Source organism: Ambystoma mexicanum, chromosome 8 (assembly GCF_040938575.1).
Source record: "Ambystoma mexicanum isolate Mex_15411 chromosome 8, UKY_AmexF1_1, whole genome shotgun sequence".
In the NCBI taxonomy this organism is placed as follows: Eukaryota; Metazoa; Chordata; class Amphibia; order Caudata; family Ambystomatidae; genus Ambystoma; species Ambystoma mexicanum.
Genome location: NC_090929.1, coordinates 586744121 through 586762490, shown reverse-complemented (window position 1 = coordinate 586762490; position 18370 = coordinate 586744121). Strand labels below are relative to the sequence as shown.

General features: G+C 42.9%; 1 protein-coding gene across 1 annotated transcript in view; it reads left to right on the top strand.

Moving 5' to 3' along the window:
• The first annotated feature begins 575 nt into the window (after positions 1-575).
• ICMT (isoprenylcysteine carboxyl methyltransferase) overlaps positions 576-18370 on the top strand; it is a 196104-nt gene continuing 178309 nt past the window's right edge. The window contains exon 1 of the mRNA XM_069610289.1: positions 576-871. Coding sequence (XP_069466390.1) covers positions 674-871 — 198 coding nt within the window. The 5' untranslated portion in view covers positions 576-673. The remainder of the gene's footprint in view (positions 872-18370) is intronic.

The following is an 18370-nucleotide window of genomic DNA, read 5'->3' as shown; positions in this document are numbered from 1 at the left end:
TTGAGAGCTATGTTTACAGTGTGTATGGACATGGACAGTTAAGGATTAGTTACATTTGTCACATGGTTATTTCAGAGCTCAATAATATTTTGACCTGCCAAATCTCTACGGAAGCTGGGATTTGTAGTTTGATCTTTGTTACTGTTATATTATTGGTTTTGTTTATGCTGCTTGAGTAGTAAAATGAAAGAGAAAGCATAATCCTTTGTCTTAGTATATTTAATAGAATTATTATATTCTGGAACGCATGTATTGACAATCTGAATTATATCACTCCATACCCTTGTAAACACCTGCATATGTTTGTTACTGCCTGCTTTGTTAAAACCAATACAAAATTTACATTTTTTTATGTCATAAAATTACTTAAAACCTAACTTGCGGATTTCTTATAGGACTGCCACTCGAATAAATAGCGAATGAAAAATGGCTATATTCAGTTGCGTATTTACTGTTTCAAGATGGCATAGAAATAGTATTCCAAATGTAAGGTATATTTTGTAGTCCTTTTTTTGTTTGCATGAACGTGATGCTGTAGCCTTTCCTTTATGTCTAATCTTAGATGGTGTTCGTGTGGCCGTTCCACGGAGATCCTTTTCAGTGTTTCTTCTCTTTCTTTTGTTTCGTTTGGCAGGGCTCGCGATACTTAGATTCATTGCCAGCAGTTTTCGATATGGCTGCGGCACGGCTGTTGTTGGAGGGTCGGGTCAGCTTACTCAGTTTCATGCTAGGTTTGTCTGTACTGTTGCTGCCGCTGGTTCCCGGCTTGGAGCCGCTGTTGGGCGGAACAACGGGTCGGCTGGCACTTGCTATCTACATTGCTGGGCTGAACGGGTTACTGCTGCTGCTCTACAGGGCGCTGCTCTACCAGGTACCTGCTATGGGTCTGTATGTTTAACCCCACCCTAGGCGTTTTAACACGAACACTAGTTGCATTACCTACTACCCAATTACTCTGCTCCATCTTTTTGAGGTAGCCCTGTTCACCTTATTGAAAAGTTGGTTTATGATCCACCTTCTGCTTCTTAGAATTTGCACCTTTCCCTTCTGGTAAGACTAATTCATATCTTTTGACAGATGTAACGGCTCCATAGTCTTCAGAAAAACGGAAACTCGGAAGAAAATAAACTTGTTTTAGTTAACAGAAGGCCCATCCTTATTTATGTATTCATTATTCACTCCGTTAAGTAAAACCCCGACTCGGACATGCCATGCCTCCCATTTGCTACATTAAACGGCTGAACCGCACTATACGTACAATGGCGTTCAGAATTGCTCAAGATATGTATGCTGAGTGATTGTGGTGAAACTGAATTTCCCTCGCAGGAGCTGCAATTTCAGAATGGCAACACAGACCGCCCAAACATTCTCATTGCTTAACTTTTCTTTTAACGCGTCCCCATGGTGCAACGTACTCTCATGTATACACTGCTCACAATATACTGCTTTTTAAGTCAACTTTAGGGACAGTGTTAACTAGGATTACTCTTTAACGCGTAGTCCATGCTTTATTTTTGGTGTGAGCTGGTAAAGAGTAAATGCTATCCCCATACATACTCTTGTAAGACGAATCCAAGACAGCGGCCGAGTTCATCACAACACTGCAAGCCGAATGCAAACTAGATTAACTGTATTGCTGAATAGGATGTTTATTTTTTTTTTGTTGTTGTATTTTTCTGTATACATCACATTGCAAATAAAATACTCGTTGTTTTACCTTGTTTGTTGTTCTTCACGTTACTTTAATCCACACACAAAGCAGTGCTACCTTGTGGTGACCATTTCCAAAATACCCAAAGCAATGTTTTGCTAATTTACATGGCCACATTGCAACTTTTCGCCAAGTGACATAGTGGATTCCTCTCCTTGCAACTCCGAAGAAAACGTGTCCGTGGTTTCTGGCTGCTTATTTCCCCACAGCACATTGAATGGCTCTTTCTGCCTTTGTCAAGCTGTAACCAGTCACACAATGGGAGCTTTAGCATGATCACTCACTAATAGTAACCATGCCATAATTCCCCTTTGCAAAAAGCAACGTCCATCAGACCACTGCCTGCACCAGGTACTCTACAATATAGTGTTCCTTGCTGTCCTCATTGCTTCAAGAAATTAGGATGTTGCAGTTCTGCTGGACGAATACATTCAGGCTAATCCTGAATCGTACGAATGTTCATTGTATTTGTGGTTCACTGCTTAGCAAATCATGCTTTGAGCAGTGGGATGTAGAGGTGAGAACATTTCCTGCCAGAGATGCCCAAAGTAGAGAGCTCGTAATTTGGAAATGGTACTTGACTAAATGGTCCTCGTTTCAGCAATGTTCAGAGGCATGATAGTCTGCAACATTAATGCTTGACATGTGACTGCATTGGCCCTAATGGCTTTTCAGAGATTATTGGCTTGCACCTCTGGATTTGCCCCATCATGGAATGACTAACCCTAGTTCTCGTGAAAGATGTCCCGACAGGATGGAACTGCATGTAAGACTGTACCCACGGTTAGGCTTTTCAGGGGTCCATGTCTAATGAACTCCCTATATAATACAAGGCAGAAAATAAGCAGTGTTGTGTAGCAATTTGCTATGCAATTCTGTAGGTTTGCTAATTAAATTGGTACATGGGTAGCAAACCTAGTTATTTAAGTGACCCTAGTCAAAGAAAGGACAGATTGCATTCCTCACTTGCCATCAGGGCCCCCCATACCAAAGGCCTGTGTGAGTATGCAAGCAAGAATTTAGTTATCTTTTTCAAATAATTGCAAACCAGAAGTAAGTGCGATAATACCATTAAGCTAACTGTATCCTGTCTTCCAAATTCCATTTCTAAAAGTGTAATTGGTTATATCATGCATAATTACAATATTGCTACTGTAAAACTATGCATTGTCTCCCTGCTTTACAGTAAAGTGTAGGTTAGTGTAGCTAAATATTGTGTCAACTAGCGTTCATTTTTTTCGGAAGATGCATCATATTGATGAGTGGACATTGAAAATATGCATGATCAAAGAGCCAAATGCTTTTGATGGCAAACCTAGTTCTGTAACATGTTGGTTGCATGCAGCTTGCAATATTCAACTGAGTTGGCCCAGTTTTCTGCCTGCTACACAATCCAATCTTAGTCTATTACTTTCTTTCCCCTTACATAATGAGTAGACAAAGCTGACAAGATGATTGCACATAGCAGAGATCAATAGTTTCATCCAGTATGTACATCTATAGATCCACTGCACTATCATCACTGTAGTTGGCCTTGCTCTATTAAATTATATATTGGCACCTTCAGTAGAGAGCTGGCCAAACTGTTTCAGAGCCTTTTTATCTTATCTCTTTGTGTCCATTCATGCAGTGTACCTCTTACAGACACTCTTCCAGGGCTTGCAAAGCATTTTTCGTCCTCTCGTAGTCCAGTAGATTTTAAGGAGGGCCATGTTTGAATCTTTCATTTAAACTTTACTTGCACAAGTGTCAAATAAGTTTCACTGTGCAGGGTTGGCCTCTAGGTGGCAACAGTGTGCCAGACTAACGCTGGATTGTAGTGATATGCACCATTTTACAGAAAGCGCATTTATACTTGTCCGTTGCCATGGGTCTAATGCATTTCTCTTCAGTTGAATGGGTAAACTAAGTTATTCGACCTGAAGGTGTAGTGAAAATCTAAAGAACTCACAAGGTCTGACTTATTCAGTGGTACACACATCTGCTGCATTGTTGTTCATCTGTATGGTACATTTAACTTCTGGTGGCATTCCAAATATTAGTACAACATTGCTAATCAAATGGGTTTGTTTGCTAATCAAGAACATTTTAATTAGACTGTTAATCAATTTTGGAAAACTAATTGATGCCTTGTTATATAGCTGGCTCTGCAGGTCGGACATGAAATCATACAGCTGCCCACTTGGAATGTATCAATTTTATGAAATTCAGAAGGGAGTTTTACCCATATTCAAACCTGCCACCTGCAGCTTACTCATCTCTGCAGTGAGTGTATTAACCTACTGTGACATTTTACTGAGTTTAATGTGCTGTCCTACCTGGAAATCATCCTATTTACCCAAGAGAACCCCTTTCCCACTGTACATTTGTTTTGCCCCCACCTCCATCATTTTGAAGTGATTTTTGGGTTCTTTCTTTACCCAAGAAGCAACCTGAACTACTCTGGAGATGTGTTGCTCTTAGAGGAGATTTCGGCTGGAAGGAAATTCCATAGGAACCAGCAAACCTATCCGAATCTCACTTGGAGATTCGTGGGAGACTGTACATCGCTTTTGAGAAAGTTTGCCGAAACGTTGTCAGTGCTGTTGATGCAGGCATTGCTGTGTCTTGCAGGTCTTCGTACCTGCAATCATTGCTGAGCAGCACAGTAGAGGTGACATGGTGAAGTTAGGGTAGTACCTGTCACGTGTTGAGCAGCCTATAACCTGTTTGCACAGCCATACAGATTTCTCAAAGGTACCTTTCTCTTGGGAAGTTTTTCAATTTCCTGGTAGGCCACTTCACCCCTGTTTATCATTCTTCCTCCACATGACACTCGAAGTTGTGGGGCTCTAATGCATTTCCTATGCTTCCATCCCTCCAAAACCACACAGAACTCTATCTCCCTGTCGCACACAGATGGTGTCCTCTTTACCCGCCCCTCCTCCCATACATGCCAGCCTGCCTGGTTTTGAAGTCAATAGATTTCCCCACAGACCAGTTCAGCTTCTAGGGGTGGGATGAAGTCAGCCAGATGGCACTCGCCCGGCATGTAACTGATGCTTCTTCATGCCTTATAAAGTAATTTGGCAATGCACCAGTCCACTTCTCATTATCTCTCCTGCTTCAAATTGCACCAAAAGAGCATGTATCTGTCTCGCTTCCTGTTCACTATGGCAGACTGACCGCTTGGTGAATTGGAGGGATTTCCAACATGATTTCTTGTGAGGGGCTGAATTGGTGTTGCAGAGTTGGCCACGTTTCCTTGCGGACATGTAAACCACTTTACCGCCTCCCAACTAGTCTCTACATATGTTGCAAAGACTTGTCCCACAGTAAAAAAAAAAAAGTACACTTAACACACTACTTTTCATCCCTATGTCTTTGCACCATAAAAACACACTTCAGCAGGCCTCAAAATGTACATTTGCCAGTAGCCATTGGTGGGTGATAATTCTCTTGGCAAGTAAGAAATGGTTTGCTGTGTGCATGTCGAATTGAAAGGGCAAGTTTGTTTGTTTATTCATTTGTTATGCGCACCAGACTCGTAAGTAAAAGGGCGCAGCAGTATGAAGATGCAAAGCTTACAAAGTTGCAAAATATACACCAGATACAATAATTACATGCTTACAAAATAGGAGCGAAAACTAAAAATGGCCTATGTAATTACAGAAATAAACAGTAAACAATGTACAAAAATATGTTACAAAAGTGATGCCCTTCGTATATCACTTAGGCTCACAGGTAGGCTAGATTACACATGGTCTTCAAGTATGAACACAATATTACAATATTAGTGCAGGGTGAGTAGGTTTCTTCAGATGTGGACAGGTCCAAAACGGGTACTAGGGGTCAGTAGCGATGATGTATTTTATTGCATTTTTTCTGAAGTGTAGATAGGGTTCGTCGGCTCTGATTTTGAGGCAGTGAGTTCCAGAATTTAAAGCAAGAAAGAAATCCCAGGTTGAGACTGCGCCCAGAATTTAGCTGTCTGTACAGGGAAGCTATTACCAGCGATAGTGGTGATCTTATATTTGGGTGTGGTCAGACAGTTAACATTCCCAATTGTGGTAGGTCTGAGAGAAGTTATTATCTGTAAGGTAGCTGGGGGCTGCGTTATTGAGGGCTTTGTGAGTCAAAGAAAGCGTTTTTAATTGTATTTTATTGGACGTGGATAACCATTTATGATGGCGTCTGAGGTAGATGTTTTTTTTTTTTTCTTTTTTATTCATGCCTATGGCTGCTCTTGGGGCATTGTTCTGATATGTTTTGGAGCTTTTGGATGGTAGATTTAGTAGCACCACTGTATAGGGCATTACAGTAGTGAATTCTAGAGAGTATAAAGGCTCTGGCCAAGATCGGGCAGCTGTCGTCGGAGGAATGGCTTACCAGTTCTGAGTAGCTTGCAGATGTAAGCCATAGAGGAGGTAAGGGATTTGACCTGTTTATCAAAAGACGATGTGGAGTCCAAGTAGAATCCAAGGGTTTTTACCTCTTTAGAGATTTAGATGGTGTTCCCGTCAATATTAAATGAGGAAAATTCTTGGCATAATTTTTTAATGTTGGCCTGTGAGCCCAGAATTATCAACTCAGTCTAATCATTGTTCAAGCACAGGTCATGAGTGGCCATCCATGCTTGGATGATATACTTTGTTCACCAATCCCGTGTCCATACTGTGATCCCCAGAAAGCGGGAGGAGAATCTGAGTATCGTCTGCGTAATTGGTCTGGGTGATACCCAGATGGTCCAGATCATCAAACAAGAGCTTGGTGAAGATATTGTATAGGGTTGGCGAGACATAAGAGCCTTCAGGAACACCACATAGGATAGGTGTCGGGTCTGCGGCTGCCGAGGGAGGGAGGACTCTCATAGTTCTCTCACTCAGGAAGGACTCAATCCATTTGATGGCTCCCGGGGAGAAGTAGGCCCCAGAATCAAGGTGTCGGCATTGGACCTTGTGATTGACCAGATCAAATGTGGCAGAGAGATCAAGTAGGAGCAGGAGAACTGTCTTACCTTTGTGTCTCTGCTTGTCTATTTGGGATTTTAGGTCGATTAAGGCTGTCTCTGTTCCGTGTAGTGGACGGAAGCCAGATTGTCTATTACCTAGGAGTTTGATATAGGCGGCTTTATCCAGTAATTTGAGTAGAAATGGGACCGTGGTAATGGGCAGGTAATTAGTAGGGGTAAGAGGATCTAACGTCTGTTTCTTGAGGAGAGGGACCATCCATGATTGTTTGATGTTAGCAGGGATGGTGCCTGTGGCAAAGGAGGCATTTATCAGTTTGGTGATGAATGGGGATAGTTCTCTGGCAGTATCTTTTATTAGTTGTGCTTGGCAAATATCGCCTTTGCAGTTTGAAGGCTTCAGTTACAGGATAATTTTTTCTATTTCCAAGGTAGAAATTTTAGAAAAATGGAAGGTGGTATTGTGTGCCGGTGGTGAAACACTAGGCAAGAGGATATTGGGCGAGTGCTGTAGGTTCAGTACTTTATTTATTTATTTTTTTTTTTGCTGAATTTTATTTTGGAGCGTTGTTAATTTTATTAGCTAGAGCGTGTTGGATGTCTGTACACCAGGATTTGTCCTTGGTACAAACATCGGGTATAGCTATTGGGGACTCTAGTTCTTTGAGTATGGAGAAGAGTTCTTTGTATTTGTTTTATTAGTAACGTGCACCTTCAGGTCCAAAGGCATCCGGGCGCAACTTTAGACATGGCTACATATGCATGCATACATATGTTCAGATTTTAAGACAGTGCAAGTATACAAGACATACAGTAATATACATATTTACAACGTGGAAGTTGGGGCAGGTGTATTCCTGGGACGGGCTCCCAGGAGCGTAAGAGGTCCGGGTTTCAAGGCTGGTTGAAGAGCCAGGGTTTCGTTTTGGATTTGAAGGCAGTAAAACATTCTTCAGATCTGATGGTAAGGGGGTGGGCATTCCAGAGTTTGGAAGCTAGGACGGGGAAGCTAGATCCACCCGCTTTTTGTAGTTTGATCCTGGGGATGGTTAGACAGTGGGTCTGGCAGTTCTTTGAGAGCGGGTAAACGTGTGGTGGGATATCCGGCTGCAGAGGTATGGGGCGGGCTTGGTTAGCTAGGCATTTGTGGGTAAAATCTAAGGCTTTCAATGGAATTCTCTGTTTGACCGGTAGCCAGTGTAGGTTGGATCTAGATTCCGAGATGTGGTGGTTTCGTGGGTTTTTTTTAAGGCCGCTCTGACGGCGTTATTATGGGCGATTTACAGTTTGTTCATGTTCTCTTGGCTAGTTCCTAGGTAAAGGGCGCTCCAGTAGGCGATTTTGGCCATGAGAGTTCTGGCCAATGTGACCGTATTTGGGGTTGTCAGAAATGGCCTGCAAGCTGCAATGAGTTTGCAGGTGTATGCTGAGGCCGATCTGACTGCATTAGTTTGTCGGGATAGGGTGTCGTCGAGGTAGACGCCTAAAGTTTTGGTGTCTTTTGAAACTTGGATGGTGTTGCCATCAATGATAAATGATTGGTAGGACGGCTCAAGTTTACTAAGATGTTGCGTAGTGCCCAAGATGAGGAGCTCAGTCTTGTCATCGTAGAGGCATAGCTGGTGTTGAGCCATCCAGGCTTGGATGAGCAGGTAGACCTCGTTCAGGGCTTTAGTGTCAGCCAAGTAGTCTCCAGTGATAGGAATGAGTATCTGGTTGTCAGCGTAATTCGTATAGGAGACACCCATATAGTCAAGTACATCAAAGAGCGGTTTTGTAAAAACATTATAGCGTGTTGGCGACACACAAGAGCCCTGGGGGACGCCGCAGAGAATGGGAGAAGGATCTGCAGCTGCAGATTGAGAAAAGACCCGCATAGATCTATTACTCAAGAATGATTTGATCCAGGCCGTAGCAGATGGCGAGAAGTGGGCGGCGGAGTGAAGATGCTTGCATAAGATTTGATGATTGACCAAATCGAAGGCCGCAGAGAGGTCAAGTAGAAGTAGCAAGGCAAGTTTGTTGTTGTCTTTTAGAACTTCAATTTGAGTTTTTAAGTCAAGTAAAGCTGTCTGTTCACGTTTTTTTGGGGTGGAAACCGGATTGTCTGACCTGGAAGATTATTGGCTTCCAAGTACTCTTGGATTTTCAAGTATGCTGCACAGGCTAAAATTTTTGGCAGGAACGAGACGGTCGTAATGGGTCGGTAATTGGTAGGTATGCTAGGGTCAAGGGAAGGTTTTTTGAGCAAGGGGATCACCCATGCATCTTTAAGGTTGTCAGGGACAATTCCTGTTTTAAACCTTCATACTAGAATTGGATTTAGCAATGCGCTCATCATTGGAGTTGCGTTTTGCCCGGCAGATTTCCTTCTTGTAATGTGAGGAAAGTGAGGGTAATTTAGCTTTGTTCTCGCTGGAAGGGCAAAGTCTCCAACTGGTTTCGCTTATATAGGATACGAAGGTCTTTAAGTTGTGGTGTGAACCATTTGTTTAGATGGGCTATTGGTTTACTAGGTCTGAGTTGAACAGGGGCAATCCTGTCCAGAGTGGTGAGCATAATATTGCTAAATTCCTGAACTAGGATGCTAGGATCAAGATTTTCTGGCAGTGCATTAAGGGTGGGCTGGATAGCAGGGATAACTTTCTCTGCTGTGATACTTTATTTTTACTTCTAGTTGAGCATGGTGGCGCTAGTGGCTGAGCCAATGGAGTGGGTCTTATAGTAGATGGGTGGAAGGACACCAAGAGTGGTCTGTCCACAATAATGGCAGGGTGGATGAGATAGTAACTGAGCAGTTATAATCCACTATCCAATCCAGTGTTCTCCCTTTTAGGTGAGTAGGTTTGTTGACTGTTTACGATAGACCTAGTGCTTTTATTGACTATATCTGTTGCATTTCTATCCATTTGGTCATTGAAACCTAAGTTAAAGTTTCCTAATAGGAGTAGTTGCGGGGAAGGTTTAAGGTTATTCGTGATTGTTATGCAGATCCACCTCAAAGGTACCAAGAGGACCAGGCAGTCTATATATTGGGTGAATAGTGAGTGATTGTGAATTATTTATCTGAAAATTGGCAGAGAGAACTTCACATGATTGTGACAGATGGGTGGGGGCTAGTCTAAGGCAGAGACATATTTTAGAAATAATGGCAATTCCGCCACCTCGGGCGTTGTCTCGGTCTTGTCTAACTATAATGTAGCCATCAGAGATAGCTAGCATAAGTGCAGGTCCTGCTGCATTATGGAGCCATGTTTCCGTAATTCCAAGGAAATCCAAATTGCCTTCTGTGATTAGGTCGGCAATATCGGTGGCGTGGACGACAAGCGATCTTGCATTGAGAAGCGCTCCTTTGAGGGGATGGGGAACCTCAGTTACTTTGTTGACTAGGATAGATTTGTCAGTTATTATTGCATGACTTGTGCTTATAGTTATTGATCTGATGGGCATTATATTTGAGATGGACAGTGGTGGAGACAGCTTTAAATGACTAGGTATCAAGCTATGCTTGTGGTTAGTTTTAAGGTTAGTGGCCGGAAGGGATCTTCTCAGAGGTTCATATAATTTAGTTAATCTAGTACGAGTCTGTCATTTCTATTGGACGTGGCACAGGGTAGAGAGGCGTAGGATACATCTCTAGGGCCCTGTGGTATATGGATAGATTTGTGGTAACAATATGTTAGGGTAGGCGGGCTAAGGTCTAGGATAGATACTAGAGACTGAGCGAAGGGTTCTTGGTTTCTAGAGTTAACATACATGACGGCAGCCATAGTGCAAAACAGTATTACTAATTTTAACATCTTTCCATTTCCAATATCGGAGGATGGCACAGCACAAAGGGGGCGCGGTCACAGCTAGGTGACAGAGTAGTCAGTTAAACACTATAAGGTGCGAGGTGCAGTTCCTAAGGGTTGGGTAGTCACTTGGGCCTAAGCACAATTAAATGGCCGAAATGGGTCAAGGTGGTGCATCAAGACAATGGTACAAATCATAGTAGTCACTTAATCAATACAGACGCAGTAGAGTATATCAGGCAACTTGACATCTAGACAGTAGCAGTAAGCGGGACTGAGCATCTGGCCAAGTCTGGTCAGCACTGGTGCAACGGGCTGTAATGAAGTACATAAAATATGTAGCCAGAGTGATTTATTAACGATAAGTCAAGTCATGGTTATACATCAATGTGCATCAGTAATGCAGTGCTGGTATGCGCACGGGCTAAAACAGTAGGAGCAGCTGAGGTATTCTATTCGTGCAAGGGATACGTTTGTACCTGCTCGCGGTCACAGCCGTGCAAGCATAATGTAGCAGAGCATGTTGAGATCTAGACAGGGAGTACAGCCAAAAGGGACTTTTGATGCCTGGCAAGTACTTTGCAAAAGGACATTTCATCCCAGCATTTAAGTTTTGTATTCAGTAAAGAATGCGATTGGTCAATATACGCTTACATTCTCTGTTGCAGTATGCTCCTCGGATCGAATATACTGACTTGAAACCGGAAGACGAAGTATCTGGTTTGTCACCAAGTAGCAAGGACGTAGCATTGTATCAATGAAGTTCAGCTGACTACCTATTCAAAGCCAAAGTTCCGTAGACCTCTGTGGGCTAGACCTTATATTAAGAAAGCTTTGCGTACTTTTTAGTTACTGCCTTCCTCCTATCTGTGGCTTGTCCTCCGTTCATTTTTGTGTCTTTGCAGGAATTGAAGATGGACTGTCTGTCAAGAATATGGTGTCCTATTTTTGGAATAGATCATCCATGAGTATGCTGTAAAATATTTCTCTGCATTCTGAGTTTATTGATGTGTTATGTCTTATGTATAATATGATCTGTTTGGTATTACTTTAAACCTTTGAAAGTTTGTGCATGTTTTCTTTTGTAATATATTTACCATAGATAATGTTTTCTTCTCTTTAGACAACCCGGAAGTTTGGAATCCAGGCTCCGACCACACTAGATGCCTGCATTCTATCCTTCTACTTTGTTTTCACAAATTCAGCCAATTAGCAAGCTTGGAGTGGGAGGGTCCAATTGCCTGTACATGTTGTACTATAAGCTACCCATTGTAATGTTAACACCATGTGTACTGGTCAAGTGGGTCTGCACCAGCTGTGTCACGGGAAACATGTTTTCTCCTGCACAAACTCTAATATCGTTTTACGCCATTTTGACATGGTTCTATTGTGTGCTATGCAACCTTTGCCCAGGTTAGGGAGCATCTTCTTTGGCTCAGCACCACTAACCTGGGCAGATGTCCCCTACCATGCAATAGATCCCATTGGTGTAGGCATCAACAATTCATTTGAATAATTGTATGTTGACTGTTGGTGTGCTCTGTGGCCGGATTGTAGGTGTTAACCACTCCTGCTTTACAGCTAACATGCTTGTTACCGATCACCCTAGCGTGCTCTGGCTGTGCTGCCTAATTTGGAATGGGACACAGAGCCTTGCTCTTTTTGCTTCTGAAAGTGGACGCACTACGAGGCGCAAGTCCACATTGTTGATCTTCTCATAGTAGTTGCTCCCATTGCTGTGCTGATTGTAAGAATATTTGTAAAGGTGGTGGCAGAAGGGTGGTTTTCTTGTTGTGGAAGGAAGAATATTTGGTGCCGGTGGAGACTGGGAGGGCCACTACGGGGAGGAACGGAGTGGAGATGGAGGTGCACTGGGGTGTAGGTTTGTACCACACTGCTTGCCAAATAACAAACAATGGAGCATTTTCTCTAGAAAGTGAGGTGATAGTTGCCAGTTAGCGTTCTATTCTGCATTGAGCCCAAATCCATGCTAGGTGGTTTTAACTTTTATTAACTGGTAATGGTCTTTTGTGGGGAATTCATAGTGCACATTTTCGTAACATAAATGCCCAATGTGGGCTTCCAACAACTACTCCATTTAAAGATAATGGCAGTGTTTTGACGTGTCCTCAGTTCAGCACTCTTAATAACTTGTTACCCGACACTCTAAAATCAGTCTAGGGGTTCCGACAAATTGCTCCTTCTGGCCCACATTTTTCCCCCCTGGGTCAATAACTTATCTGACTTTCTGGGACCAGCAGCAGTGATAGGCCTGACCCCTCCCCTTAACGTCTTTGCATTGGTACCTTTGGTATAGAATTTAGTAGGCTAACAAAGGGTTGGTGTCCTTGTACTTCTGTGATTTTCCTTCCAGGAAATGTAGTGTTCTGTTCACATTCCTGGCTCCGCCCTCCAGATAAGCAGTCGAACGAATTGCACCAATAAGAAACGTACCAGCTACCTTTACTCCCTAAAAACAGGTACTTTCTACCGAATGAAAAATGGGGAGTCAAAATATTCCATAGAAAACAGAAACCTCTGACACTTGGAGCCTGTCTTACCCTCTCCACAACAAACCTACACTTAAACCGCTCCAAGGATATTTATCAGTTGTACCAGCAGAGCAGTGCCACGTGGGGGAGTTCTCCTATTAGTTCCTGATTTGACATTAAGATGCACATCTAAGCTAAACTATCAATTACGAAACTGTATCTGTTTTGAGTGAGCAAAAACTTATTTGAACTCTTAACTGTTTTACTCCCTAAATAGAAATGTTACTACCAGCTTTAACTTATGGAGAGTAAAATACTTCTACCTAACTAACTTTTATTTGGAGTCCTTGGCATACATAGGCATTTTCTCCTCCCACAATGCTTCCAGGAGTTGGTTTGCAGTCTTGAATTTCACTACTGTAGGGCTCTGGTACACTTGCGTTACTCTTACCTCCTGGTTTCCGGGTATGGGTTATGCTGTTTTGAATCTCGCCACTACTACCTGCCGCCACTCTTGCATTTTCTCTTTACTCGGGTTTCCAGGGGTTGATTATCTTTGTAGAATCCACCACTACTGTATATTACCAAACCTGCATAGTGCATCCCAAGGTGTTCCAACTGGGGGTTTGTTGCATTGAATCTCCACACTGTTGTCTGTCTTCCCACACTTGCACTGCATGACTAGGTTTCCCAACTTAGATTGCTGCTCTAAATCTTCCCTCTGTTTGTATTTTGCCACCACTGCTTTTTGCAAGACTTACTTTTCACAGTTTAGTCTAACAATGTGAAGATTGTCCCTGATTGTGTAGTGATGGGCTTGTGATTGACCTGAATAGGGCTCCTAACCTTTATTGCTGTTTCAAAGCACGCCACTGTTTGTATTTTGCCACATTCACCTTTGCTTGACTATTTAGCCTGCTGCTTTAAATCTCCCCGCTGTTTACACCACGCCACTTTGGCTTTTTACCAGACTAAGTTTCCTTGGTTAGATTGCTTCTGTAAATCCTGCTACTATTTGTATTTTGCCACGTTCACTTTTGCCTGACTAGGGCTTCTGATTTAGACTGCTGCTTGGAATCTCAGCATTTTTTGTACTTTGCCACACCAGCACTGCCTGACGAGGTACCCAGTTGAGATTGCTGCTTTGGATCTCGCCATAATTTATATTTTGCAACTTTTGCCAGACTGTCTCCCATTTTAAATTACTGCTGTGAAGAGCCTCACTGATTGTTGCTATGCCACGCTTGCATTGACCTGGCTAGAACTCTTAATCTAGGCTTCTACTTTAAAGTTTGCTGCTGTTGGTATCGCACTGACGTTTTGCCTTACCAGGTTTCCCAGTTCAGATTCCTACTTTTTCTGGCTAATGTTTGTATTTTGAAACTGAGATACAACCATCACAGAGAGGCTTTTGCCACTGTGAACTTGATACCACTTAACAAATGTGAGCCCAAACCATCTGGAAGCTAAAGCCACATGAATTCCATTCGCCAATGCAATGCACCATCGTTATGGGGACTTGCGACCGGGAAGCCCTAACAAAGTAATGACTTGCCACTCTGAGATCCTGCCATTGGGAGACCCTTGCCAATCATAAGCTACTAGCGCTAAGGCCTGCATCACTGGAAAACCACACAGGGGGAGACACAGCCCCGCCCCTGGGCCAGGCACACCCCAAGGATCGTGTTTCTGGCCCTGGGATAAGGCTACCATTCGAGGTAAGGCTAGTTCTCGGGGACAGTTTTGACACCTTAAACAGCTCTACCACTAGGATAGCCCTATAATATCCTACAAACTACACCCGTGACACCTCCTTTCCATGCTGAAATAGGACAAACAGTTCAACTGCCCAAGCAAAGAGAAAAACTGAGGAGAAACGGACAATCCACCAGGAAAAAATTGGAACAACCAACCGGATCAGGGAAATATCCAGAAACCAGCAAACCCAACCCCCAAGCAACAAGCTCACACCGCAAAATGCACTGTACCAGGAAAGAACTACTCCCAAAGAAACAGAACAAACCAAATGGAACAAGGCCAACCATCTCAAAACACCCCTGTGCCCCCTCGGGAACCAACCAACACCAAAAAATAACTCACCTACCGCCCAATGGAACAGTGCCCCTTTGCTGGACCAAGACCAACATTGCTCTATTTAGCGCGCTACCTATCAACCTACCACCCACTTGAAGAACCAACCGTAAACAAATGAGGATGGCTGGAAACGCAACCTACAGACTTGAAATCCACTGAAGCACAACTGAGCGGGAAAATAAATAAAACACCAGAGAAAATTGACATGACACAAAGAATGATCAAGGCAAGCAAACGGGCGACCTGGAAGAAAACATCAACCCAAAACGCAACCACCTTGACCTACTAAACGAAGAAACAGAAACAACAAAACCAGAGACCCAATCTAATGGAAAAACAATCAATTTCACCTCAAATTACCACCGCCAAAAGACAAACCGTCACCCGAAGAAAACAAAACCAATACACTGCAACCTTGACAATGCCAGATCAATGTCAAAACACACAACAGACCTATATGAACTACTAAGTGATGGGGGGACATATCTATTCCTCACCAAAACCTGGCGTGCTGAAAAGCTCATGATAATGGGACACAATTCCTTACCCAACAGCTTCGAATTGAAACAAGCCGACTGAGACAGGAGGTTGTTTCACCTTTTGTATACAAGGACCAGCTAACAGCACCACCACTACCACTTAATGCCCCAAACTCTGAATCACTCCACTTGCTCTTCGCCTTAGATATCATTCATACAGACCACAAACATACAACCCTACTTTCAGAAACACACCTGTGGACGCCATGCCCAACATCACCGTAAAACATGATCGCCTGATCATATGGGGCGATTTCAGCATATGGTTTGATGAAGAAAACATTGTTGCACCCAACAAATAAGCTAACAATGATGCGTCTACAATTGGTGAAGGCATCGACACACAGCAGGCCACACCCTAGATGCAAACTTGTGCAACAAAAACCTGGTCACCAGTGCATGCCTAATGCAAATCCTCTGCAGCGACCACCTCACAATAACTTTCATGATTCACCCGCAAACGTGAATACTTACCAATTCAGTAAAGAAACTAGAAATCCATAAACATTGCAGACCTAAACACGAGAATGGAGCCACAAAACTATCAATCACCAACTTGGAATTATAAAGCATCGAAGAAAGAACTGAGACTATCCAAAAATGGATCACGAAAACGCTAGATGACACTGCACCTGAAAAACCATTCTCCCGCACCAAAGAAAATGATGGCACACCCTACCTCGGAGCACTGAAGAAAACTGACAGGAAACTGGTGCAAGAATGGAGGAAACATCCCATACCTGCAGAAAACTCCTAGAAAGCTACATGTACGACCAGGTCCTGGAACATGTAGAAAACAATTGGATACTAGACCACGCACAAATCTGCTTCAGACCGAAGAGAGGAACACAAACTGCATTATTATCGATATGGGATTACCTAAAAACCAATGCAGATGCCCGTCAAGTATTATTCTATTGGCAGCCTTCTACACAGTCCACCACGCAATGCTCGACAAAAGATTCAAAGATCTAGGATTCGGCAACACATGGTTTCTTTGGCTAAAATCCTTCATGGCAGAAAGAAAGGAAACCACCTTGCCTAACCCCCTTCCCCCTTCAACAGAACCTCACACACCCCCTTGCCCAGCCCCACAAGGCTCATCCGTCTCATGACTGCTATTTAACATCTACATGACCCCTCTCATGGAAGCAGGGGACACCCCTGCTCCTCTTGATAATCGTTATAGGACTTTGGTTATTTTTCCAATTCACCATTTTTGTCTTTTTTCTTAGCTGCATGAATGGACACAAATAAAACAGATTTTTAAAAAAAAATCTTTTTAAATATTCTTTTTAAATTTCTCTTTTAAGAAGGCTCTCAAAACATTTTTCAATGCAAAGCTCTGAAATTCATTTTTTTTATTTATTATGCCCCAGAGCCCGCAGACATCAGGGTGCAACATATTTAACACATACAGGTAGAACAGGCTTTCAATTAAACAAAAGTTTCGAGACTTCCTAAAAGTGAGCATGTTTTCTTACATGCGCAACTCTGGGGGAAGCTTGTTCCAAACCAACGCAACTTGTTCCGTAAACGGGCGGCCATTGCCTCTAACTCATTTACTTCTAGGCTGGATCAATAACCTCAAGTGCCTAGAGGGAGTAACTCTGGTAAGTTGTCAAGAATCAGAGGTTCTTTTAGGTACTCAGCGCTTGTCCATATAAACACCTATGAACAATTGTACTCCTCTTGAAGCATATTCTAGCTTCAACTGGGAGCCAGTGCAGCTCTCTGTGTACAGAAATCTGGTCTTGCCATGCCTTTTGATAATCCGCACAGCATAGTTTTGAAGAATCTGCAACTATTTGACACTCCAACCAGCAATGCACTAGAATAGTCGAGCCTGGGCATTATAACAGCTCGAACTAGCATAGTGCTATTCGCCAGAGAGGCATAAGGCTTCACCAATCTGAGCAGTCTCAGATGATATTGAGATTTGTTAATTACACTATTAACATGAGCTTCAAAACCGAGAGATGGTTAAAATATCACCCTGAGTTTCTTCACCTTGGACACTGCCTGAATATAGTACCCATCTATCGTGAATCCCTCATATAGTGTCTATAGTTTAGCACATGCTTCTGTGTGTCCCTACATAAGGAGCTGAGTGTTGTCATATTTCGTAAATCGCACACAGGTCACATAGGGGGTGACAGAATATATTGAATGTGCCGGGGAAAGGCAGGCCCCTAGCAGTGCACCACAATTAGCACATTTTCTGTCCTTGGGAGAGTATCTAATTCAGTCTACAGCTCCACTAGTGCACCCTCCCTGGTCCACAAGCCTACTGAGCAATTTCTCTTGATCCACAAGATCAAAGGCTGCTGATGGATCTAATGGCATCAGCAGCCCGATTTGCTCTTGCCCATGATATCAAGCATTCCGGCTTGTAGGTCCAATAGAGCACTTTCTGTACCATGGGAGGGCCTGAAACCAACCTGTCTAAAATGTAGGATCCTCTTACTTTACATGTTCCTGGAGGTGTATAGTGGCTAATCGTTTTCAGCAAGAAAGGCACATTTGATATGGATCATACATTATGATCCTGCCCTGGTTTTTATTATCCAGGGGCTGACTATTACCTTTTTAGAATATCTGGCACATGGTTGGTTGCAAATGTAGCATTGGCGAAACTAACCAATGAAGGGGCAAAAATCCCCACATGTTCAAAACAATTTTAGAAAGAATAACGTCCCCAAAGCAAGTAGTGGGGTGCATTTTTCTAATGGACTTTATCCATAAAATCCCTAGAAATGGTCTTTGAAGAAAGAGGGAATGTTGAGGCTTGG